Source organism: Nicotiana tomentosiformis, chromosome 5, assembly GCF_000390325.3.
Source record: "Nicotiana tomentosiformis chromosome 5, ASM39032v3, whole genome shotgun sequence".
NCBI classification, from domain to species: Eukaryota; Viridiplantae; Streptophyta; class Magnoliopsida; order Solanales; family Solanaceae; genus Nicotiana; species Nicotiana tomentosiformis.
Genome location: NC_090816.1, coordinates 120138992 through 120165663, shown reverse-complemented (window position 1 = coordinate 120165663; position 26672 = coordinate 120138992). Strand labels below are relative to the sequence as shown.

The 26672-nt window shown below is 33.7% G+C and overlaps 3 protein-coding genes across 4 annotated transcripts; 1 reads left to right on the top strand and 2 right to left on the bottom strand.

The window, feature by feature from the left end:
* Positions 1–1476: 1476 nt before the first annotated feature.
* On the bottom strand, positions 1477–6220 carry LOC104108180 (GDSL esterase/lipase At5g03610-like). Its single transcript, XM_009617168.2, has 5 exons — positions 6103–6220; positions 5517–5717; positions 4429–4709; positions 2391–2697; positions 1477–1825 (listed from the first exon to the last, which is right to left on the bottom strand). The coding sequence occupies exons 1-5, from the start codon at positions 6167–6169 to the stop codon at positions 1617–1619; spliced, it is 1065 nt and encodes a 354-aa protein (XP_009615463.1). The 5' UTR covers positions 6170–6220; the 3' UTR covers positions 1477–1616.
* Positions 6221–15997: 9777 nt separating this feature from the next.
* LOC104108179 (protein SUPPRESSOR OF K(+) TRANSPORT GROWTH DEFECT 1-like) lies at positions 15998–21190 on the top strand. Of its 2 annotated transcripts, none has more exons than XM_009617166.4 (9): positions 15998–16229; positions 16708–17300; positions 17968–18073; positions 18505–18703; positions 19726–19797; positions 19884–19958; positions 20052–20150; positions 20283–20438; positions 20840–21190. In XM_009617166.4, exons 2-9 carry the CDS (start codon positions 16829–16831, stop codon positions 20963–20965), a joined length of 1305 nt encoding a protein of 434 aa, XP_009615461.1. In that variant the 5' UTR covers positions 15998–16229; positions 16708–16828; the 3' UTR covers positions 20966–21190. The 2 variants fall into 2 exon arrangements, with proteins under 2 accessions (XP_009615461.1, XP_009615462.1); XM_009617167.4 differs by lacking the exon at positions 15998–16229 and adding an exon at positions 16277–16382.
* Positions 21191–21384: 194 nt separating this feature from the next.
* On the bottom strand, positions 21385–26069 carry LOC104108178 (organelle RRM domain-containing protein 1, chloroplastic). Its single transcript, XM_009617165.4, has 9 exons — positions 25677–26069; positions 24078–24175; positions 23662–23902; positions 23473–23570; positions 23316–23381; positions 22338–22427; positions 22108–22176; positions 21912–22018; positions 21385–21822 (listed from the first exon to the last, which is right to left on the bottom strand). Exons 1-9 carry the CDS (start codon positions 26024–26026, stop codon positions 21736–21738), a joined length of 1206 nt encoding a protein of 401 aa, XP_009615460.1. The 5' UTR covers positions 26027–26069; the 3' UTR covers positions 21385–21735.
* Between the last annotated feature and the right edge of the window lie 603 nt (positions 26070–26672).

Sequence of the window (26672 nt, the reverse complement as noted above, 5' to 3'; positions counted from 1 at the left end):
AGGGATCAATTGAGATTGCTTCAAATTGGACATAATCTTTGATTTTTCTCATGCTATTCTAGTATATGTATACAAAATGATCTTTGATTTTCTTCGTGAGTAACTATTGCATATGCTTCATTAACAGTCACAACATGTCTCTTAGCCAACTCATTACTCCTTATGTTGTAACTTTCATTCAGTCCTATAAGGAACTGTAGCAAACGTTGTGATCTCATACTGTTCATCCGAGGGTCTAGATTCTTCACAATCACACGAAGATAGTGGTGCTAACACATCAAGTTCATCCCACAAGTCCTTCATTTTAGAGAAATAACTAGTGACAGAGTGAGTACATTGCCTTAAAGTTGCTATGGCTGTCAAAAGGTGATAGATTATTGTTAAGTTCGACCGATGAAACCTCTCTTGGAAATCATTCACAATTTTCCTCGCATTTGAGGCATAAACAATACTTGGCATTAATTCACTCGATACAGTGCTCCCAATCCATGACAAAACGATTGCATTGCATTTTTCCTATTGCTTTGCCAATTCACCTCTGTATGTGTTTTTTACACAAGTTTTATCCACAAACCCTAGCTTACTCTTTCCCTCGAGTGTCAATTTCATCGTTCTGCTCCACAGAGCGTAATTTTCTGTCCCTGTGAGCTTGAGCAGTACTAAGACGAGACCTGGAGCATCTGAGGGTTGTAAAAACAACGGATAATTGTGATTTGGTGAGGCGACTTCGTTTCCTGCCATGGCCGACTAAATCTCAGTTTCGTCGGAGCTCTGATCTTCTGAATTTCGGCTGAAACTCATGAATTCACGATTGCCGCCCTAATACCATGATAAAATCAGTTGAATGCACTGACTAATCTTACATGCAATTGATCGAAAGAAAGGAATTAAGGAAGAAGAAATGAAGAGAAGCACGGAGGTGAAGAAGACAAGTCTGGTAATACTCATTAACTGAAAGTTAGATACACGTGAGTGGGTATTTATAGACCCAACTTCTAACCACCTTTAACTAACCAACACTTGACCACTTAACTTTCTAATATTAACATATGAGTCCCTCAACTTATTATGAGTGCAAGCTAGTCTATACAACAATGGAGAGCAAAGAGGAGGATTTGAAGAGCACTACAAGGATGTAATTTTTGTGCAATGAACAACTGCCTCAACTCTCAAAGCAATTTACACATATTCGTCAGTTAATAACACACAAAATGGGACTCACGTCTCACGAGATTAAGGAAATATTTTAGAGTTTCATCAAAGATAGTTTAATTACTACGTACTAATTAATTTTGAAGTCACTCGACGAGTTTTTTTTTCTTTTTCACACAAACATATATACTTACCAAGACTTAACACACCATCAAAATTATTCAAGCAAATAGAAAGTAAAAAATTAGGAAAAGGTAACAATAAAAGGGATATCTATCCTCGAGGCGGAGCTAGAGTATTACCTATGGATTCGGACGAATTCAGTAGCAACAAAGAAAAATCATTAAATACGTATAAATATTTAATTACAATCTCAATAACTAAAATAATCTATGGATTCAACGATAAGTTAAGAACTCATAAATTTTAAATCTTGACTTTGACTCTTCAGACTAGCCTATGATTTACAGTAGGGAACGTAGAGAAGGCATTAGAGCAGAAAAAACAGCAAACCAGCCTTGCTGAGAAGGATGAATGACATCCCAAAAGAATGAAAGCTCTGGATTTCGACATAAGACGTAATTTTTCCTCATTCCCTTCTTGTCTCCACATGAATATTCACTGCTCGTTCCCAAGCAACATGGTTTCAGTGGATTCTCAAAGTTTGAATTTCCTAATATATAAAAAAATTGAATCATATACATGTCATATGGGAAGAAAAGAAAAGGAAAGAGAGATTAGGGACCAAATCAATAAATTAAAATAATCAAATACATTATAGAATTGATAAATAGTGCATAATTAAGGTGCAAAATGCCGGGTTAATTTTATCTTCGATCACTATTTTCACTATAACAGTAAAGTAGTCGTGGAACTGTTTTTTGTCATATTAAATTAAGTGAACTATATGTGATCATTGCTTAAAAACTACAAATGACTGGAAGATTAAATTTTTGTGTGTCGGGTTATGACACATCACTCACTTCGTCAATGCTTAACTCTATAAATTCCATATTAGAAAATAAAAAATTCCTCCGTATAAAACTTTTATTGCCCATAATTTAAACAATAGACAATTTAAAAACACTTAAATGAAAAGGAAAAAAAAAAGATTTAAAACTTCCGTTTAATATAAAAATCTAGGCTGGCACCATATATATACGTGAAATTAACCCAAAAAAACTCGGAATAGCTTCAATGATTTAAATGGTGTAATATACATTTAATGCATATATTACCTGGATGGTTTTGCTGTATGTCCAAGGCAGAAATGAAGGCATTGTAGAGATCAAGAATGACGTAAACTGGTTTACCAGTTTGATTATTGAGCTTCTCTATAGTTTGATGCAGAATTTCATTGTGAAATCTTGAGAGAGAATTTGCAGAATCACTGCAATTCTCATAAGAAGAAGCAGCAGTCATTCTTGGCAAACATCCTATGGGTTCCATTGCTGTGATGCCAATTTTAGAAACTCCTAATCCATGTATGCGTCTAAGGTTTAATTCTAGCTGACTTATTATTGATTTAGCTATATCGCCCAAGTCCTGCACACACAAAATATGCAAATTACAAATGTTTTACTGATATTTTAGTTCCAATATATCATGCAAATTACAATAATTAAATCCAATAAACTTAATGGATTTTTTATAGGATAAGTTTCAAACCGCAAAAAAGAAAAGAATAATAAGGGAGTGTTTTATTCCCAACGTGGAACTTTTTTGTGCAAATTTGCATTAATCGAGTCCTAAAGCGGGTACCAATACTAGGCGAGAAACAAAAAAAAAAACTTGATAAGGAGTACTAGTTCTACCATTATATTACATTCCTCATGAATCAGCAAACTTAAATATGTTTGACACAATCTTGATAGAAGTCAAAGGTTGATGGGTTCCCAAAACAATATGTTAGAACCTATACAAATCCTCGAACAAACGAAAAGAAGAATGAAAAGTGAAAGTTTACTTGTAACTTTTAACTTATAACATTAAACAAAATAATCTAAATCAAGCTCTCGCGCAAGGTATAAATGTTTCATATTGAAAACATTTTAGAGTTACTAATCCCCCGGTCCATGTAACATTAAGCCGCTACATTTAATAAATTTAATCATCGAATATGTCTAAACAATCAATTAAATCTCTTTTATTACATGTCTTAGTTAATTAACGCTCCACTAATTAGAATCATATAAGGGTAGATTCTGACAAATATAATATATGACTTTTTTTTAAACGTCAAATATTTTAAAACAAATTCTGTAAGGACTAATATTTGGGATGGGAAACTAATAAATGGAGTATAAAGAAATATACAGAACAATTTCTCATCAAACAGTAATAAGATCAAGAGCAATAAAACTTACTCACACTAGGTGTTGACACCAAGCCAATCAGAGGCGGATCCAGATTTTCAAGAGGGTGAGTGCACTATTGTGAAGAGATGGATCTAGAATTTATATTTGACTGGTCTAATTTTAGTCTCTTACCATGACCTACTATACTTTTAAAATTATATTCTTTTTATAATTTTAGTAATTTTCACGTATATATTTATACTCCGTGCCGAAAACAATACCGTTTAGAGTGAGATCTGAACTGTCAATTTTTATTTATTTATTTATTTATTTTTAAACTCCTCCCAAATTAGGAGGATCTATAGTGTTTCCACACTTCTCCTCCATCGTGACTCGAACCCAGGACCTAACGGTCGTAGGTGGAGGTGCTTTTACCAACTGAGCAAGCCTCACGAACTACCAATTTCAATTGTAGAGGTGCACTCAATAATAATTGCACCATAATAGTCTTTGAGCATGGGTTCATACACATATATTTAAATAATTTTGAGAAAATATAATATTGTGATACATGATTTAGGAAAAGGAGTATGGGTTCACGTGAACCCATATCCCTCTCTTTGGATACGCCTCTGAAGCCAATAGATGTATATATCGTATGCTTACACATACATTTTTATCACTTAAATATGGTTAATTAGGAGTATATATTATCACATCATTAATTAATTAATCATGATAAATTAATACGATATGGTAAAAATACTTGATATGAATAAGTATTTACCACAATTAACATCTAATCAATATAATTTTCTTCCCTAACCAAGACATTGTTGCTTCACCATTAATTATGAAGGCACTTGTTAGCTAGCAAAAGCAAGAATATATACGAAGTCCATATATATATATATATATATATATACTGATCACCAAACAGTGCTTGTGATATATAGGTAAGGTTAGTTTAACAACTTACGTCCATATTGTTGCCATTTTTGGTCAAGAAAGTAGCATAATCATTGCCTGCCACAGACACAAGAGCAATGGAGGAACTCATTTCCTTTTTTGTATACACCTCTTCTTCTTGAATTAGCTGCTGAAAATAATTTATTTGTGTTGTCATATTTGGTTGGTTAACAAAAGTGTTAAATACACCTGTGCCTCCATATGCAAAATTCACTCCATCTTTTACTGATGATTTCCCATCAGATCCCTTCTTAGTATAAGGTAAAGGTGATCTTATGCCAAGGAATGAAGCTGCATTTAGAAAGTGATCAGCAACGTATTTAATTAGCTTAAATTATGATATCCCAAAGGAAATAAATGAAATTTTAAAAAAAGTCATGGTAATAGTGGAGGACAAATGAAGAAAATAATTAAAAGTAATATTGATAATTTAATATCCGCGTTTAAAAAATCATGTTCTATTACTATATATTATATCCAAGCCTACAAAGTAAGGAAGTTTTCTATTAAATTCGGAAAGATCAGAGCATAATGTTTTTTCCTAAGCTGCCTTTTGAGAATCCTGTGCCTGGAAAAAGTACATTTCAGCTGAATATGCATTAATAATTAAATTCTTTGACATGCATTTTCTAAGTTCATTCATCCATTGATTCTAGAATTGAATTATTTTCAAATATAAAAATATGTCATTCTTAGAATATATTTAATAATTGTATAATGTCACATAAATTGAAATGGAGAGAGTAAATTTAAGGATATATTGTAATAAGAAAAAATTTATCCACAATCATCTTTACATCAATTCGATAAATAAATGTCATGAGCTATCACTAAAGTTTAGTTACTTAATATATATTTTCACCTCAATTGATCATATAAACACGTAAATAATTGTGATTTGGTATAACTACCTCGTGCAAGAAAATGTACTTAGTTAATATACATTTTCACCTCAATTGATCGTATAAAACGTAAATTACTATGATTTGGTATAATCACTGTGTGAAAAAAAATGTATTGCCCAAAAGAAGAGAAAAAGGATAATTAGAAGTATCTCTAAATTGATTTTGTTTGATAAGCTTGATAGAGGGAAAATACCAATAAAATCAGTGAGAACGAGGCCGTCGGAAAATCTGCCAGAAGGAGAACCAGGGTAAGTGAGACCATAAGGTTCTTTCCAAGAACTAGACATAGATGTTGGCCAATTCCCTGTATCTACGTACGAGTCTCCGAAAACAAACAGCTTATGTTTCCCATTGTGTCTTTTGACAGTATCAACCTTCAGATCAAACATGTCCACTGCAACAAAGTAAAAGAGCAAGACATGCTACAATTATTATGAAGTCCAAACATCGGAAAAATTATGTTTGGGAAAGGTACGTAGGTGGAAATGATGGGGATTAAGATTTTAAACGCTAAATTATCGTGGTTTCTAATCTAGAGAGTAAGTTCTGAAATATATATCTAACCGTAAATATGCTTATTATATATAGAGTTCAACCTCGAAATACGAAAAAATTTCCCAAATTTGCAAACATATTTTATATATATATATATATATATATATATATATAGATAGTTGGATCCACCTTTGAGTACCTGCATATCTAATATAGACTTAATGATACGTAAGTTCTGAAATGTATATCTAACTATATATATGCTTAATATAAAAATGATTAACCTGCCGGAAAAATGGTCATGTAAGTGAAGAGACATAAGCACCAGATGAAGCAAGCTTTGTTTTCCATTTGGGTTTTGGGTTGTGTGTGTGGTGGGGGGGGGGGGAGGGGAGATGGAAACTGTTTGTGGAAGTGTTAAACGTTAAAGATCATAACATGTAAGGCAACAAGAATAAATGAGATACGTATATATATAGAGGGTCCTTTCTTTGAGATGTTACGTGTAACAAAATTACAAACTTAGCGTGAGACTAGGGTTAATTATATTTCCTAGCTCCCTCGCTGGTTCAAAAGCAAACAGAAGTTTTCCATATTTCCTTCATTAGTTAGTCCAACATTTACTTATTTTAGAAAATCCCAATTAACCTTCTAAACTAACCATATCTTCTTTCTCTGGTCATTCTTTCAAGAAACCTTGATATATCTATTTACGAGAAAAAATGGGACACCCTAGTCTCTCAAACTAATCAAGTCCTATTTTTTTTCCCACTTTTTTCTTCTTGGTTATGCTTAAACAGGTTCACAATTAACGAAACGTTGCAACATTAAGCCGAGTTGGCATTTACAAGGGCAACATTTTAAACGAAAAAGGAATGAACAAGAAAGAAAAGTATGTTAATTATTCTAAAATTTGGACACGAGAATATATAGCAATGCATCATAATAACATTGTGGGGTTGAGGAATTTGAGAAGCGAAGATAGTCGAAGAAGTTCTAAAATCTCAAGGGCAGTTCTAAAATAATTATTGAATGAGAACAAATATCTTATAATAACATATTCTCTGATCCTAAGAGACTAACATCGATCCAAGAACTCCGCATACCAATTATAAGTAACATATGAGTATATAAAATAAAATATTTGTATGTTGACCTAGAAAAACATGTCAAGAACTATAGGCAGTTTTGAAGAAAAATAACAATGAAGTAGAAGCAAGAGGGAAATAAAAGACCCTAGTCTCTGATCTTCAAACCAACAATGGCTTGAAATAAATCCCAGTTCCATTGGGAGCCCAAACTCATTTGACCTGCCCACCCGCCCAAGGTTGGGCCGGTCATTCACCTGCCTATCTATTGAACTTAGTCTATCTTGACACAACTCATTTAAAGTTGGGCTAATTTTAGTCCAAATTGATCCATGAATAACTTTGCTAAAATATCTTTAAATTAATTCTTTTTTTTTGTTTGATATGTTATATATGACCATAACAAAAAAAAAACTTATTTGATAATTAAACAATTCATAAAAAAATAATACACATTAATTAAAGCTTGATAAGAGTTGGGGGTTGAGTTATGACCCAAATTTTACCCCATCTTGACCCAGTTCATCTCAGCCCAAGTAACTTTTGGATGGGTCACTGACCCCACCCGCCCATTTATTAATTCAACCCATTTTGACTCTTCCAAAACCAACCCAAGTTTAAGTTGCCAATTTGACACCCCTAGTTTTCCATATTATTCACTAATTAATAATACAAGTGGTTAAAATTTATATACTTCGCATATATTGACTATCATTTAAACCAGTATTTTAAAAGGCGTTTTTGGGACGAAGCGTACCAAAAACGCTCCGGGGCGATGGTGTGGGGCGAAAGTCTCAAGAGGCGTACGCCCAACAATTCGGGGCGTTTGAGGTGCGTTTTTTTAGTGAGTAGTAAGCCCTAGAGACTTTTTCAAATTAAAACAAAATTTGTTGAATAAGTCCTTTATATAATACCCAAATTCTCAAAAGTCAGTTTGGTAATTACTCAAAAGGTTTAAAAGGGAACTCAAAAGTATTAAATTTAAAAGTCAAGACATTTTTTATTGATTGAAGCCCTAATTCATAGTCTTTCCCAATTCTTTATCTTGTCCGCTAGTCTGCTAATATCTCCCAAAAGTAACGAATATTTAATTTTTTTTACAAATACAAAGAGAACTCCATTTTCCTTCGTAGCAGCAAGTTCGAAGTTCAAATTGCACGTTAATCGTCTTTTTTGTTCCTCCATGTAGAAAACTTTATTCTTTTAGATTCAAGTTACTTGTGCTTGTAAGTAGAGTATAATAGATTATTTTGACTAGTTTTTTGTGGGGATGGAGCGCGCGCGCGCGCACACACACATATATATTTCACATATTTATAGTTTTCTTCAATTTTTATGCAATTTTACCTGTTTATAAATATTTACTGTCATTATACTATTTTATAAAATATTAAAAATTAAATATATATGGGGCTTACGCCTTGTACCTCGAGACTTATGCCTCGCTGAGACATATATAAAACGTCTCGTCCTACGTTCACGCCTTTTAAAACACTGATTTAAACAGCTCTAGAGGTGGCTCACTGTGCCAATTCCGCCCAGCAACTATGCGTCTATGTCCAAAGTATACGGGCCTTACAGCTTGTCGTAAGCAATAAAAGGTCAAATGAGAAAAATGTTATCTTCATTAGATTGGGATTCTTTTCGTTCGTCAATAATTTTATGAAAAACTATCAGCTATGTCCACTTATCAGTAGCTTACTAAAATTGATCAATTGATTAAATATTATTAATATTAGTTAAATATTATCAATAATTAGCCAATTAGTTATTTGTGGCCAAAAAAAGAAAAGAAGTCAAATCTTTGCTTCCTTTTGAGTGGATATTATTAGAATAGATTGGATACATTTTAAGGAGTTTGAATCTCAATTTTGGGATGATTTGGCAGAATTTTGAGGTGCTTTGAATTGAAAATTCGAAGTAGAAGATGAAATATGAGGGGGGAAAATGATGTGTATCATATTGTGTATCATTTGTTTATTCACATATGTATCAAATGTGTATCACATGTATACATGTGTGTGTGATACATGTTTGATACATGTGTCGCAGAAGAATTTGTGAAAAATTGATATTGTATAGCCGCTGCAAAAATAATAGCCGAAAAAATGTATAAAATTTGTATAAAACATACAGAATGTATATATATATATACAAAAAAATATATATTTTTCGGCTATTATTTTGAGAGCGGCTATATAGTGACTGCCAGCTATGTCCATTTATAAGTAGGTTATTATAAAAATTAGCCAATTTATAAAATATTATTAATATTAGCCAATTAGTTATTTGTAGCCAAAAAAGGTTATATTTTTATTTTCTTTTGAATGAGTGTTATTAGAATAGATTGGATACATCTTAAAAAGCTTGAATATCAGTTTTGGGATAATTTCGTGGAGTTTTAAGGTGGTTTGAATTGAAAATTAGAAGTAGAAGATTAACATGAAAAAATGATATGTGTATCACACTGTATATCATTTGTGTATTACATATGTATCATATTTGTATCAAATGTGTATCACATGTATACATGTGTGTGAGATACACGCGTGATACATGTTTGATATATGTGTCGCAGAAGATTTTTTTGAACTCGATTTTAACTACGAATTTTGATATCAAATCAGTTCAAATTACTTCCAATATTCCTCAAATTTTATGTATTGACTCATAAATATATTTTCAATGAATTTCAACCACGTCAATTGAAAAAGGTCCTTTTTTACTTGGATTTTTGGAATGTTGTATATATATTTTTGTATTTCATCGCCTTATTTGCTACCTCATCCATAAAATTTCCTTTCTGTCTTTCATCTAATATTGTTAATCACGCTTAAAAAAATGGAAGGAGATCTTTGCGTGTGATTCTTGGAGAGGAAGAACCTTATTTATTTAGATTTTTAATTTTTATATGTGTTTGGCTAGTTTTGGTAAGTTTAAGATTAATGGTTAGAACTTTGTAAGTTGGGACTTATTTGGGACATTTCTTTAAGATTTCTTTTTTTATTTTTTAAAATAAAAACTAACAACTCTCGGAGTAGTGGTTAATAGGTTATAGAGGACGTGTTGAGATAGCTTAAGTTCATCAAACTAATTGAAATATCTTTTTTTTTTATAAAGAACTAAAAAGTATTTTTTTTTTCAAGAAAGTTGAAGTAATTAATTTATGAAGATTTATGTACAATGAAAAAGGAAATTTTAATATCGGTTTAATATTTATTACTCAATCACAAAGAAAATGGAAGAAAGTTGTTAGTACGGATCTATAATCTGTTAAAATTGACTAGAGGCCACTTATCTTGGTTTCAAAAATTTTGGAATTTGAATTTACCTACTTAAAATCTTCAGTTTCCTATTAGTGGACTAAATAACAACCAATATGTTACACAAAATAAAATTTTGAAACTCCATAATGCAATCTTTTAATAGGTGCAAGTATAGTACACATGTTCAAGCTATTTCGCAGGTGCGTTAGCTATTCAATTATATAATACGATCTATAAAAAAGGGTGGGAAAGGGTCAAATTTGTCCCACTAGTATCTGAGCTACCTTCTATCTTTTTGTTATACTTGGGTCTTATCTCAATAAGCATTAGGTTAATTTGTCCTTTAAGCTCTAACATAGCTCCAGCCTAAAGAATAACGATAGGTAATTTTAAAATAGGTAAAATATATAAGTTACCCCTAAATTATGGACCAAATCCCTATTACACATTCTTTGCGAATGAAAATTACCTTACACACTTAACCTTTTTAAAATGGGCCTAACACACACCACTTTTGACCAGGTAAGTTACACGCGCGTGAAAAGATGAAAAATGAACATATGAAGTTTTATTTGAACGGTGTAAATTTGAACAAATTGATCCAAAGGTCTAAATATTTTTTTTCCTGTTTATCATTTTTCCTTTTATCATTATAAAAGAATATCAATAATTGGATTTAACATCTCCGCCCGTGTTTTTCTCTAGTAGTGAAACCCTTTTCTTTTTTATCTTTTGCTGGTTGGAAATGGAGTTTTGCTTGAAAATCCGGACGGTAAAATAGTTTAGATTCTACTTCAAGTTGAAAAAAAAAAAAAAATTAATGAAGTTGGGGTGCTTCATTTATATGAACATGATAGTGGCAGAAGAAATGAGTCAATGGATTTTTTCTTGTGGGTTCTTTATGTCAGTGTTGTTGAGGTTTTAGAGGAGGAATCATTGCACACTTCTACTATAACTTAACTAGTGCAAAATTGATAATCCATTTCGTATATCAATCAAAATAAAATTAAAGAAATTCGGGATTTTCTTAAAGAATGGGAGAAATAGGGTGTTTTAAGAGGGTATTTTTGCGATCAATCAGAGAGAAAAGAATGGTGGGGATGGGAAGGGGACGATGGCGTGGAAAAGCCTTTTTCTAGCTCTTCTTTGGCTTGCGTATCCATGTGTGTATGCCTTCGTCGAAGAAAGAAGGGGAATCGCAAGAAATTTTCATAGACCTGGACATTTTTAGTTTTGTAAAGCGGAATTCTCCTTTGATTGGATCTCTAATTGAAGTATATATATATATATATATGAAATAATTACAAGAAAATACACGTGACTTCATACCAAACAAAAAATGGCCCATATTTTTAAGTTTTACTCGATCTAACCCATATTGTACATGTTTTGAAAGCACTAGTAAATTCAAAATCTGTGTTCTTACAACCATTGCTTCTAAAAGTTATGGAGTTAAAATCTATGTTCTCACAACTAGAACTTTCACTCTCTCTTCTTCTCACATCTTCTACATATGCTTCAAGGGGTCGTGCATTTTCTACTTCTCCTCTTGTGTGCACCTGGTTGTAATGTAAGAAAATTGAATAGTAGAAGTTCACCATTGAAGGCCATTCAAAGCTTTGCTTTCGAAAATATGATTTTTTGAGTTTGTTAGTTGTTTGGATTGGGTTTTGTTCCAACTGATTGAAAATATCAAAAGGAATTTAAAATTTAAATTTGAAGTGATTTGGAGTATATTTGAGTTAAATTTCAGAAAATACGCAAGGAAGAAGACGAAGTCAGTTTTTGTATAATTATGTATAATATTGTATAATAGTGTATATGAGTGTATAAACACCTTTTATACACTTTTATACACCTTTATACAAGCGTCTGTAGACGAACTTCTTCCATGATTTTCAGTTACAATTCTTGTTCAAAACCAGTCCAAATCTCCATTAAATGGTTTCAAATTTTATATACAACCTCCTTATACTATTTCTAACAAGTTTAAATAACACCCACTCTAAATTTCTCACAAAATCAAATTCTGAATTAAACTCACATATTTAAACTTGTTAAAAATCTAATTTTTATCACCCAAGCAGATTTTGTTTGTTGAACTAATATTTGAGTCACAGTTACTGATTCGAAAATTAACTTAAAATCTTGAACAATCTTTTTTAAAAATTAAATAGTAATTTCGAGAACCTATTGGAGTTGGATGTTGAATCTTAGCCTATTATTTTTGGGTTAGTTGGTTGTAAATTAAAATGTGGGCTATAATATTGAAAAGTAGGGAGCGCAATAGTTCTTATGTGAAAATTTTCATATATATATATATCAGTATAAGAGACAAGTGGGGAGGATTTGTTTCTGATTTATTTTTATTTATTTAAATATTATCAATTGGGATATATTTTCTCCCCTTGAGTTATGACGTGTGTCACGATTTAATTAGCGCATGCTATACAATCTCTGAGAAGAAGTGGTCAAACATATTCGAGCTAACTTTTATTTTTTGTTATACTTTGGGTCTAATCTCAATCAGTATTAGGTAACAGAAGGTAATTTCAAAATATAGTCAAAAGTAGAAACTATTTTTAGAACTTTTTCCTCAAAATGTTTCATACATGGATTTACTCATTTCACTTGTATAGTTTTCTTAATGGTAAGGACAAAAACGGAAAGTTATCAACAGAGTGTGATTGTGTGAATGAACCCAACTTATAATGAAAAGTTAAATTGAACAGTTAATGAAGAAACAAATACTCCACTTGCTTCAAATAAAAGGTTATTTATCTCTCCACTTGCTTCCACTTGCATTCTTAATTATTGAAATACGTAAATCAGAATTGATATTTGTTTCATGCATGCAAAAATGATAATTATGTGAACCAATTTCAAAACTATGATTAAAGAAAGTCGGATGTTGTAATCCAACTAATGATTTAAAGAATTATGTTACAAACCAATTTCCTAGTGATCCTAATCTGAAATTGGTTAGAAAAAAAAAATAGTGATGAAAAAAATGACTTTCTTTCATTTCAATTTACGAGATCTTTTTAAATTTGTAGAATAAAATAATAGTTTTTATATTTAAAAATAATTTAATTTTAATTTTTTTTATTTTTAATAAAATAATTTATAATTGTAATTATGACCAATATTTTGGCTAATGAAGTCCATCGCAAATAAGCATAAGTATCTTTGCAAAGTGTAGACTTTGTTGGCAATATTCTTTGGGACCCAAAAATATTGCATTGTGTGTGTTGGACATCATTTGCACAAGTTGTATCTCTTCTTTTACACCTAAGAGGCCAAGACTTTTTTGCCTATAAAAGGGAAGGTCATTAGTTCATTTTAGACACACCAACAAGATTTGAGTCTTCATTTCTTATTTCTTCCTTTATTAAGAGTGTTTTGTATGAGAGTTAAGTGTTGAGAAATACTTGTGTGAACCCTTTCTTTGGAGTGATCTTATGAGGTTATTCCCTTAGAGTATTTGGGATAAATTAAAGTATTTACTCTAATTTTGTACTCTCTTTTGTACTCGTATTAGTATAGTAAAATTGCTCCTCTCCGCTTGTGGACGTAGGTCACTTTGACCGAACCACGTTAAATTGGTGTCTTCTTTATATGCTTTAATTGTCGTTGTTATCAACTTCAATTGTCTTTGTTATTGTCATTATACCGTTGTTTGGCTAAATTTCGCACTACCCGGTTCCCGATCCTAACAAATTGATATCAGGGACGGATCTAACCGGGCTAGTTTCAATAGCAAAAAATGACTCTAACAAAGATCTATGTTGAGAAATTTGACCGAAGTGCAAACTTCGGAATGTGGCAATTAAAGATGGAAGCTATCCTAATTCAGGATGACTTAGACTTGGCGTTGCAAGAAAAGGAGAAGAAGCCGGATAAAATGGCGGACGAGGAGTTTGCCATCATAGACAAAAAGGCAAAAGCAGGTATTATTTTAAATCTCTCAAATAAGGTTTTACGTGAAGTTTCTGTAGAAACCACAGCTAAAGGCATGTGGGAAAAATTGAAAACCTTATATATGAAGAGGACGGTGGAAAATAGACTTTACCTGAAGTAGAAGCTTTATACATTTCGTATGGGTGAATGTACCTCTATTCTCTCTCATCTTGACATCTTTGATTCCATTCTTATGGATTTGAGTAATATAGATGATGAAATTAAAGATGAGGATCAAGCCGTATTACTGCTTTGTTCTTTACCCCCATCTTTTAAGCATATAAGAGATACTATACTTTATGCAAAGGATAATATCTCTTATAAGGATATTAAATCTATCTTCAAATCAAAAGAACAGATAGATAGTGATATTTCTGGGGAAGCTAGTGGAACTCAAATGGAAGTTGGCTTGTTTGTTAGGGGAAAATCCGACTCCATATCCAGATACAATAATTTAGAGTGTCGCTATTGTCATAAGAAAGGTCACAATATCTCCGAATGCTATAAGCTGAAAAATAAAGAAAAGCATAAAGAAAGGAAAAATGAGCACAAAAATACTGACACTGCCGAAGCAAGTGTAGCTGCTGATGAGACTGGGGGAACTATTTTTTTAGCAACTAATAATAGTTTCAAATCTAACAATTAGTGGATTTTAGATTCGGGTTGTTCTTATCATATGCGTCACAATCGGTATTTATTTACCACATATGAATCTATTGGAGGTGGAGTTATCTTGATGGGCAACAATGCTGCCTGCAAAATTTTTGAAAAAGGTACAGTCCGAATCAAAATGCACGATGGTGTGGTGTGAATTCTCACTGATGTTAGACATGTTCCTGACTTGAAGAAAAATCTCATCTCTTTGGGCACTCTAGAGTCTCTTGGGTGCAAGTACACAGGTGAAGGTGGAGTTCTGAAAGTTTCTCATGGTGCTCTTGTGATCATGATAGCACACAGATTTGATTCGTTGTATACTTTATTGGGATCTACTATTATAGGCCTTAGTTTCGGTATCAGACAACTTGTATGATTTTGATGGCATTAAATTTTGACATATGCCCATTGGGGCTTTTGCGGAGAAGGTGGAGAAAATTTACTATATCAGCCAAAATTAGGCCAAGGTGGAGATTTATAATTATGACCAATATTTTGGCTAATGAAATCCATCTCACATAAGCATAAGCATCTTTGCAAAGTGTAGATTTTGTTGGCAATATTCTTTGGGACCCAAAAATATTGCATTGTGTGTTGGACATCATTTGCACAAGTTGTATCTCTTCTTTTACACCTAAGAGGCCAAGACTTTTTTGCCTATAAAAGGGAAGGTCATTAGTTCATTTTAGACACACCAACAAGACTTGAGTCTTCATTTCTTGTTTCTTCCTTTATTAAGAGTGTTTTGTATGAGAGTTAAGTGTTGAGAAACACTTGTGGGAACCCTTTCTTTGGAGTGATCTTATGAGGTTATTCCCTTAGAGTATTTGGGATAAATTAGAGTATTTACTCTAATTTTGTACTCTTTTTTGTACTCTTATTGGTATAGTAAAATTGTTCCTCTCCGCTTGTGGACGTAGGTCACTTTGACCGAACCACGTTAAATTGGTGTCTTCTTTATATGCTTTAATTGTCGTTGTTATCAACTTCAATTATTTTTGTTATTGTCATTATACCGTTGTTTGGCTAAATTCCGCACCACCCGGGTTCCGATACTAACAATAATCATAGAAGTATTTATATCTTAGTTTAAAATAGAACTTTTAATTTTTTTTAAATACTATATTCAATCAAATTAGCAAGGAAACTTTTCTTTTCCTTCATTTTTACGACGAAACCGCAAGGAAACTAAAAATAAAAAGAAACATTATAAGGAGAAAACCCCAAAAAAGAAGAGGAAAAAAAAAAAGGAAAGGAGGAGGAATTGCCAGAGTGCCTTTGCTGGAAATTGTGATTTGGAAGTTGGACACCACCGAATCCCAACTCTCAATTTAACTATTCCTTCTCTGACTTTTCCAAACTGTGAATCTTATAACGCGTCCGCTGAAAAGCTGAATCCTAGACATAATTTTTTCTTCAATTGGAGCTGCTATTTGTTTAAAGGTTTGTTTTATTTCTTTGCCCTCAATTTCAATTACCCTTTTCATAGTTGGTTTTGGATTTGCCTTTGCATTAATATTACTTATTGGTCATATAAATTAGAACTCTAGATTTAATCCGATCAAGTTATATATGTCGTTTTCATGAAATATTCAGGTAATTCTGAACTGGGGTTTGTTTATTTTTGATCAGATGCAAAAGGGGTGCTTTTTATTTTGAAGAAATTGTGAAATAGATAAGAACTTGGCTTGACTGAGTGGTTTTTAATAACAGAACTTTAAAGGTTTGAGCTTGATATCAAATTTCAAACTAGAATTGTTGATTGATCCAATTGAGTTATATTTGTTTTTCATTGAAATACATAGATATTTTGTGAACTGAATTTCTTTGGTTTTGATCATATGAAATAATGGTTGTTGTTTTTGAAAAAAGTAGTTAAAAATAATAACTTGGCTTTTACTGACTAGTTTTTGGTGAACAGGAAATCATAATCTTGAAAAGTAGTTGGGGAGGATTGAGATATAGTTTGTTGCTCGTGGGTTCGGCTTTTTTTGTCAAAAGTTTCAATCTTTGAATTTTGCATGAGGGTTTGTGAATAGAAGATGTATAGCAATTTCAAGGAGCAGGCAGTAGCGTATGTGAAGCAAGCAGTTGAGGAAGATAACGCTGGAAATTATGCAAAGGCGTTCTCACTGTATATGAATGCTTTGGAGTATTTTAAAACACATTTGAAGTATGAGAAGAATCCCAAGATTAAGGAAGCGATTACGCAGAAGTTTGTGGAGTATTTGAGGAGGGCTGAGGAGATTCGTGCTGTTCTAGACGAGGGAGGAGGTGGGCCACCAGCATCCAATGGAGATGCTGCTGTTGCGTCTCGTGCAAAGTCAAAGCCAAAGAATGGAGGAGCAGAGGGTGATGATGCAGAGAATGTAAAGTTAAGAGCTGGACTTAATTCCGCTATTATAAGGGAAAAGCCTAACGTGAAGTGGAACGACGTAGCAGGGCTTGAGAGTGCCAAGCAGGCATTGCAGGAGGCTGTTATACTGCCGGTTAAGTTTCCTCAGTTTTTCACTGGTTAGTCCTCCCCTTTTTTCCCGTGTTTCTGTACATAACTTAGTCTCAAGATTGATATAAAGAAGTGAACAAAGGTTTAAAATGTGATATCATTCCTCTGGCTCTGTCTGCAATTCTTAATTTTTTATCGCTGTAATTTCTTCCCTAAACAATGGTTAATGCTTTGAATTGGAAGTGAATGTTCTGTTGGTGAAACACTAATTAACATAATTGCTTGGTCTCTGCAGTGAAGGAACTTGTGTGAGCTATTAGTAACTACTTGTCTCATGATATCATGTCTGATAAGAATTACTTTATCGGCTAATTAACTGGATTAATCGGATGACATATACCAAAGTTACTTTTGATTCACGGGATGGATGATCATCACAACAAAGAAAGCGACTAACTTATGAGTGGCTTCATAATAGGTGACACTATTAAAAGCCTTATCAAACAAAGTTTTACACTACCGAAAGTAACCAAACAAAAGTTTATAAACACTAACCATGAGGTCCCTTATGGTATTTAGTTGGAGATTCTAAAGAAGGTTTTCAGACTGCAACTTCAAGAGTCATGCCACTTCCTTACGAGAAGTCAAGAACTGTATGAAAATATAAATAGAAGTCCTTTATGTTCATAGCTTCTTGAGTTAATATTTCTGTTTCATTGTGCATTTTCCTATCAGGCAAGCGTCGACCGTGGAGAGCCTTTTTGTTATATGGCCCGCCTGGAACAGGAAAGTCATACCTAGCAAAAGCTGTTGCTACAGAAGCTGATTCTACCTTTTTCAGGTAACACGCTGAAACTGGTGCGCGGGATTCAGATTCTTCTGCATTCTATTAATGGCAAAGGATATATTTTATTCACCACATCTCCTTCTTATCCATTTCCCATTGCATCACTTTGGAACTCTCTACCTTTGGAGAAAAGATATGCTTTCAGTTCCGCTTAGTGGGAATGCTTTGTGTATATATTGGTGTCCATTATCATTAAGTGCAAAAACATTGAATGAAAGTAAAAGGTAAAGACATAAAAAGTGAAAGCATCTGCTTGTTATCCATTTCCTCTTCATCACTCTCCCACACTCAAGCATGCAAAGACACTGCCTAGGCGAGGAAGAGTTAGAGAGACAAGAAATCAATGTTTTATTCAACCTCATATATTTTACTGCTTTAAAAAACAAACATCATGCATGTGAAATTGTCCTATTTCGGCTATGCAGTGTTTCTTCGTCAGACCTTGTTTCAAAGTGGATGGGTGAAAGTGAAAAACTTGTGTCAAATCTATTCCAAATGGCCCGAGAAAGTTCTCCTTCAATAGTATTCATAGACGAAATTGATTCCTTATGTGGCCAAAGAGGTGAGGGTAGTGAGAGTGAAGCATCGAGACGTATCAAAACTGAGCTTCTCGTACAGATGCAGGTAATTTCTGTTCTGAGAATATATGGCAACTGCTTTCTTGATTCTTTGAGTTCTTATTTTCAACTATTTAGCTACTGGCAGATTTATTCCTAAGCAAACTAGTCATAGATTTTTGCTTGGATTTACATAGGAATAGTAGATAGATATTAGACATTATATCCTAGTTTGGTTTGGGATTTGAGAAAAACTGTATTCAATAGGATAGGGCTTTGAGTCTTTATTTTTTGTTTTTTATTTTTTGGTATGAAGTTCAGAGTTTTTAAGCAACTGTGCCGGAGTTAAGAGATCTCAGAGTTTTTGGTGCTTCCTTTGGCTTAAAATACAATTACAAAGAAGCACTTGCCGATGCTTTTCAGTTCTGAAAACAGGTGTAGTTTTCAAAAAATTTCAAGCCTCTTTCGTTCTTAGACCTTTTCTAAGCCATCATGCAACATAAAGCCTTTTCATTCTATCATTCCCTACCCTTGTTTGCAGTGCATTTTCAGTATTTTAAACCCTATAACTACTGTGTACATCTCATTACAGTTATAAAGTTCTTTTTGAGCTTGCAAAAGTAAGTTTTATCTAAGATGATACAAGGAAAATTTTCAATTAACTAGAAATGGACCCTTCCAGAGTACTTTTGTGGACACAATTCAATAAGAATCAGACATATTTTAAAAAATAAAATAAAAGGGATACTGAGGGGAAAAAAGAAAACCCCCAGGTTGGTTGAACATTGACTGCAGGATTTTAGAATACATCTCTGGAAAGGATAAGTTCTGTCATTGGGGCTCCCCTATGTTTAAATTGTTGTGACATGTATCAAAATGATTTTTAGGTCCTTCCTACTTTTTCCCTTTAGCTAAATCTTACCTCTGGACAACATCACGCGATTCATGGAAATTTCCTGGGGGAATCTGGTATTACCTGCAGCAAACTTTTACATGCATCTCTATTTCTATTTTTCTTCTATTGCTTACTTCTAAATTGCAAAGTACTTCCCATATTGCTTTATGCTGATTTTCTTCAATACCTTCTAGGGTGTAGGGCATGATGATGACAAAAAAGTTCTTGTTCTTGCAGCGACAAACACTCCCTACTCATTAGACCAGGTTAGAAGGGTCTTTCAACACTCTTTAACTTCATGTTTTGTTAAGACTTATTTCTCCGTTCCTGTCTAACGAGTAGCTTTCCTCAGGCTATTAGGCGGAGATTTGACAAAAGAATTTACATCCCCCTACCAGATTTGAAGGCAAGGCAGCACATGTTCAAGGTACATGGGAATATTTTAAGCATATCAGGAATCCTCTTGGAGCATTGGTCTCAGATGTTGCGACATACTGATCTTATTTACGTTCATGAGCAGGTACATTTAGGAGATACCCCTCACAACTTGACAGAAAGTGATTTTGAGCAACTAGCTCGGAAAACAGAAGGTTTTTCAGGTTCAGACATTTCTGTATGTGTAAGTATCATACTTTTATAAAGTGTTTTTATTGAATACTAGCTGGTCTAATATTCCAAAGAAATACGGTCAGCAATGCTTCTCAAAGGTAGCTGGAGTTGCTCTTTTCTCATCTTCCTTTAAATGAGACAGGTAAACGAAGTCTTGTTTGAACCTGTACGTAAAACTCAAGACGCTGAGTTTTTCATTAAGACCCGTGATGGGTTGTGGGTGCCTTGTGGGCCCAGACAACCAGGTGCCATTCAGACTAATATGCAGGAGCTTGCTGCAAAAGGCCTGGCCTCAAAGGTAACGACATAAGTTGCTTCTGGCAGATAGACGATTACATTGTGATATTACTTATAGTCATGCCTTCTATAATGCTGCCCGTAGTATGCCACGTGTTAACTCTGCAAATGAATTTCATACTACATGCAATTGAAATTTACAGTCATACTTGGCACTCTAGGAGCAATGGTCTCGCAACAAGATTTATAATAAGACATGGCAGAAGCATAAAATAGTTTTTCAAGTCTCCAAAGCCAAACTTTTGAACAGAAAGAAAAACAAAGTAGGAGAAGTTATTAAGACACTATTATAATAGATATCCGGCGTTATGATGGGTCAGGCTAAGAATTGACACCATTATAAAGTAACTAATGCAGTATGGTTGTTTGTTGATTACCAATTACTGATTGATACTTTTGCAGATAACACCACCGCCAATCAGCATAAGAGATTTTGACAGAGTGCTATGGAAACAGAAGCCAACAGTAAGCAAAGCAGATCTTGAGGTGCACGAGAGATTCACGAAGGAGTTCGGTGAGGAAGGATGAATGCTCTTTGGTTTTCTACACAATTATGTAACTATTATTGAACCGAAATAATTTATAGTCAGATGATAAAACCTAGCAGCCGTGTGATGAAGAAAAATAATCAGTCATGGTTCTTACTTTAAGGACCATTGAGCTGATGTTCAGCGGTTGCAGCTTTTGCTTTGCTGTACAGCTTAAGGCTATTTTGTCAAAAAGCATTTTATGTAGTTGTACACGTTCAGACCATCGTTTAATGGCAAAGGAGCGTCAATATTAACTGTATTTAGGCAAATCATCTGCAGTTCTACATACAGAATGAAAAGTCATTAGGACAATTTACAGGATTCTGTGATAGAGATTGTCATTGCATGCAGTGTGGATGTAGTTAGAAGGTACGGTTTCAACTGAACTTAGCATTTTCAACACGGAACTTAAATATATATATGAAATCGCTAAACTTTTAATAAATATAAAATTTTGACCGCATAATATTGATGGGTTCAACCGTAAAAACATCAAGATTGAACCCATCAAATTCGAATCCCGGGTCCACCTCTTACTGTATGACCTTCAAAACTGGCTCAATCATTTGAGCAGTGAATATTACACGGGAATATTTGGATACAGTATCATGCAAAGAAGAAACGAAGTGGTAATCTTCTACGTGTAGATCGGTTGTGCATTAAGGCTCCAAACCAGATTCTAAGCTCCCTGTATCTCCAAAAAATGCCGAGAGAATATAACAGCTCTCCCTCTCTATTCCTATCTATAGTCTCTCTGCTTCTATAATGTTACCTAGCTGCTCCGGGTCGTCCTCTGCTGTATTTTGGAGGATTCGTCCTAGCGGCATCAACTGTTATCATCCAGCCATTAATGATCTGCAAAACAAAAAATCAATAAAGTTATCATTTCTGTTAGCACAGATGATTTTGTGGAAGTAAAATAAAGCACTTTGCTCCAAAATTACCTTGCCATTCATCTCTTTGAAAGCAGTAGTTGCAGCCTCCACTGTTGTGTACTCAACAAAAGCATAACCTTTCGACCTCTTGGAAATTTTGTCCATTATGATTTTAACTGTTAGGATACATAAAAATGTTAATGAGCAATGATTTCTCCTACAACTATGCTATGAAGCAGATATCTTCACACAATAAACATAACACCTTCAACAAGTTCACCATATCCTTCAAATGCTGCACGCAGCGTTTTCTCAGATGTATAGAATGACAGACCTGTGGAGAAAAGGTACATCGCGAATAGTTAGATCATCGAAATAAGCAACAATCTACAGCAAAGTAATCTCTTGAGTCTTGTGCTAAACGGGAAATGAGTAATTTAGTTATGTAAGAAATAAACAGCAGTTTTTTTTGGTGAATTCAGAATTGCAACTTACCAGTCACAAAAAGCTTCTTGGTTATAACATCTGTTTCCCTGTCTGATGCTGCAGATTGCTGGGAATCATCACTCAGCTTCAAATTCCCACCTGATAAACCATGGGTATTCAAACTTTCAAGAAATAGAGATACTACATGTAATCTGTTTACCAAAATTTTTGGAACACCGCTTTTCACAACTAGTTTTCTCTGCTATTTCGTCTCCCTAAAAATAAGGCAAATGAAAAGATCGATAGCTTCATCCATATTTAACCGATCAACTCAGTTATTCTTAAAGGACATGCTTTTCTGTACCATAGAGGTGTGACAAACAAGATGACCATGCATCTTGCTCGATGTACACTAGATTCAAATTGACACTCAAAAGCGCAAACATCTCACTGAATTTTTCAAGGAAAATCATTACAAAGGTTCGTTTCCTAAGGGAGACAACTCTTTGCTGATGGAAGAATTTTATAATAACGTGTTGTTACTGGAAATTAACTTTGAGCAAGACTTCTAAAATCACCTTCAAGGACCAGACTACAACAACAACAAACCCAGTGTAATCCCACTTTCAAGAACTAGACTGCCAATGGGATATTGTGGAGAGGTCAACATGTAATATTCTATATGGTAAGAAGGTTTATTCACCCTTAGAAGAAGAAGATCTATCCCAGATAAGGGGATCATATAATCATCTTATATAGTTAGAATCATCACGGATAGAACCTGGAAACTAAAGTTAATAAAAGAGCATGCACAAGAAAATTTAAAAGAAAAAAATGTCTAAGTTGACTTGATCCTTATATACTAGTATATCTTTTTCTTTCAAATAACCTGGCTGATATACTGCATTACTGTGTCAAAATAAATTAAGGTCAATAATTTTATGACATTTCACATTTATATTTCCATTTGATATCTTCTAGATGGCCCAATCCTCAACATCAGAGATGTAGCATTCAATAGGGTAAAAGTCAGATATGATCTCTAACCTCCATAGTCTTTATTGTCCGAGTCAAAATTTTCATCTGGCCGAACAGATAGAACTCCAGGCATTCCTGTGATGGTACATCAAGACATTTACTGGCACTATAAAAATAATTATTACATATTACAGGTAAGATTACTAGTATGACATGATAACCTCACCAGCTAATTCTTGAGCACACGCCTCATCTAATTCACAACAAAATCCATAATTGGATTGCCAAGACACATGATATAAGCACATCTGTGCATCCTTCTCACTGTCATCAAGAAACCAATCCGTCCTTTTAGCAAAATGTTAATAATGAATTTGAAATAACAATATATTAATGCTCAGAAACAAATACTTACTTCCCAAGAACTTTGGTTAGAACTTGAACGTAATAGTCAACCACCGGGGCTTTTCTTATGACTCCAACAGATGGCCTGGATATCCGAACAAGCCAATGTTTAGAAGTCCCAGCTGGAAATAACGATGAGCCATCGGCATATGAATTTGATAGGGAACTTAACTGACCCTTCGGGTAGCTGTAGTCTTTCACCATTGAGTTAAAATCAGGGTCAGGTATAACTGATAGTACCCCAGGCATACCTAGGATTCAAAAAAGTAGAAAAATGAACAATTGCTTCAAGTCTTAACAAAAAGGGAAAGTTTTAAGAACATCCAAAACATATATGTAGTTTTTTATAATTAGTATGCACTGCACCTAAATTACGAGGCAATAACAATAGAGGAGGGCATGCAAGAAAGCAGACAAGAAATTTACCAGCAATCTCATTAGCTACATCCTCATCAATGTCGCAGCAAAATCCATACGGGACATTGCAAGAAGCATTATACATACACATTTGAGCATCCTTCTCACTGTTTCATTAAGAATTGATAGTTGTAAAAATCAGCACCAACTCCCATAGAAAGACATTTTTTAAGATAACTCAAGTAAGAACTCTAGAGAAATTCTAAAATTGGATAGTTGGAAAACAAATAAATGGAGCAAAAGTTTCAAGTACTAGATGCTCCCATCACATCCTACAAAATATGGGCAGCATTTAGATTGTGATTATAGGAGAAAAAAAGTGAAGAAACAAAGTAAATAGAGGAAAAGAGGTGACAAGTGCTAATATGAGTTTGTGAAGAAAATTGAGATGAAATCTTGAAGATTAACACTAATCTTTAGATAGCAAAAGTACAATTCAAATTGCAAGAATCCAATTATTCTAACAAGAGGTACCAGAGCGGATCAATCGGGGTAAGATACTTAAAGCTCTTCTGATAAGTAGCAATTCAAGGGAAGATTCTACCAGAATAGTCAGAGACTGTATCTGTCTAGAGACACCAACTCGTGGCAGATTTTGTAAGTATTCTCAGTAGCGTCGAGAAGCTCAACATGCATATTATGGATAGTGGAGCACAGGAATACAATATCATTTTCTCAGTCACGAGTTATTGGATAAAATGGGCAGCTCAGACACCACACACCAACTGATGTTGAAGCAGCACGAATGTGGAAGGATTAGGCTTGAAACCGTTGTATGCACTCCCTATGACATTAAAAGGATAAATATTTGCAAAAAAAAACTAATAAGACTGGACACCAAAAGGCGCTTGGGATGCCCTAGCAACAATTTTTACAAAAAGGAACAGAACAAAACTGCAGAAACTTAAGAACGAGCTTTTGTTATCTTACAGTGAAACATGGCAGTAAAGCCAATGCTTTTCAAAGTTAAATTTCTATGTTATGAAATAGTTTTTGAGGCAATGTCAGGCTTACCTGTTAACTGGAGGAAGATTCAGCTACATCCAGTTAACGAAGTAACTGATTTGCATAGATTGACTATGGATGCAGCATTGTAGCCAATGCGAAAGGTCAGATTCTTGAAGTATTGTCCAAATTGGATATTGTGAGAAAGCATTTGACCTTGTCAATCGGGATTTCCTAATCAATATCTTAACGAAATGGGTTTTGGAAGGAAGTGATGCTTTTTCGTATCAGCACTGCCAAGTTCTCAACTCCTATTAATGGATCTTCTGATAGTTTGTTTCCATCCCAAAGAGGTCTTAGACAAGAGGACCCAAACCCTCTCCCCCCCTTTGAATTCATCCTAGCAATGGAGGACCTGAATATTGCCATCTCTAATGGGTAATGGCTAGCTGATTGGCTAACACTTGCATAATTCAAATTACAAGCGTCCAATTGTATTCGACATAAAGAAAGAAACAGTTTTACCCACAATTTATCAGCATATATTCTTAGTCAAGCACAAAATCTTTTACCATCAATCAATAAAATATATTATACCAATCATAGAAGCACTAACCAAAACACTTAAACTTGGTGAAATGCAGAAAAGATTATATTTTTTACCTGCCCAAGACTCTTTGAAGGGTGTGCACATAGTAATCAATGACCTCAGATTTGGAGCTGACCCCATTGGGCGGGGTTTCCAGTAGCACCATCCAGTGGCGTTGAGCGTTAGAAGAAGTGGGCAAATGTAGAGAAATGGGTGTAATAGATGAATAAGAAGAAGCTGTAATTGAAGTTGCTCTGTTTCGGTAAGTACAACAGTATTTGGAAGAAGAGATGGTGGAGCAGAGGTTTTTGGATGATATATTAGGAAAATTTAAGGTGTATTTGAGATGGGTTTTGTGGGGTTTAGCAGATAATGTTGGGATTATGGAGAGAGAAGAAGATAAGTGAGGTACAGTCACTTCCATGGCTCGACTCTCTCAGAACTGATAAAAAGAGGGGAAAGAATTAAAACTTTGCCACCATTACATAGTATTTCATATTTATTTTTCCCATAAGAAAAGAAAGGAGAAATGTCCAAATTTATCACCCTAATTCTGTGTGTCCTTGGAAAATTGTAAGTTTTTGGAAAGTTTTCAAAAATAAGTTTTTCAAATTCCAAAAGTTGCTTTGACTATTTTTTTAAGTTTTTCGGAAAAAACTTTTTTCCTTATTCACAAAACTGATTAACTTCAAATATTATATTTTTATCAAAAATCAAAATTTTTATGTCCAAACGTCGGCTTAGTCTACTATACAAAAATATTTTAATTTTATTTTTCATTGTACTTTAGGGCTATTGGTACCTTTGACGCTAGCAAACTCCCTTTACTTTAAGAGAATTCAATTTGTGAATTTCATGTGTTCAACGAAAGCTATTTTTAACTATAATTTAAAATAATCCCTTTTACTTTAAGCTGAAACTCTGTTAGGATCAGCGACAAATATTATATATTTTGCTAATGAAAAAAGTATGAGTAATTTATAATATAACAAAATAAAAGATTAATATATTTAATATAGATGAATAATTTTTTTATTTTTTCTCAAGGAAAAAAAAAAGGGACGGTTCTA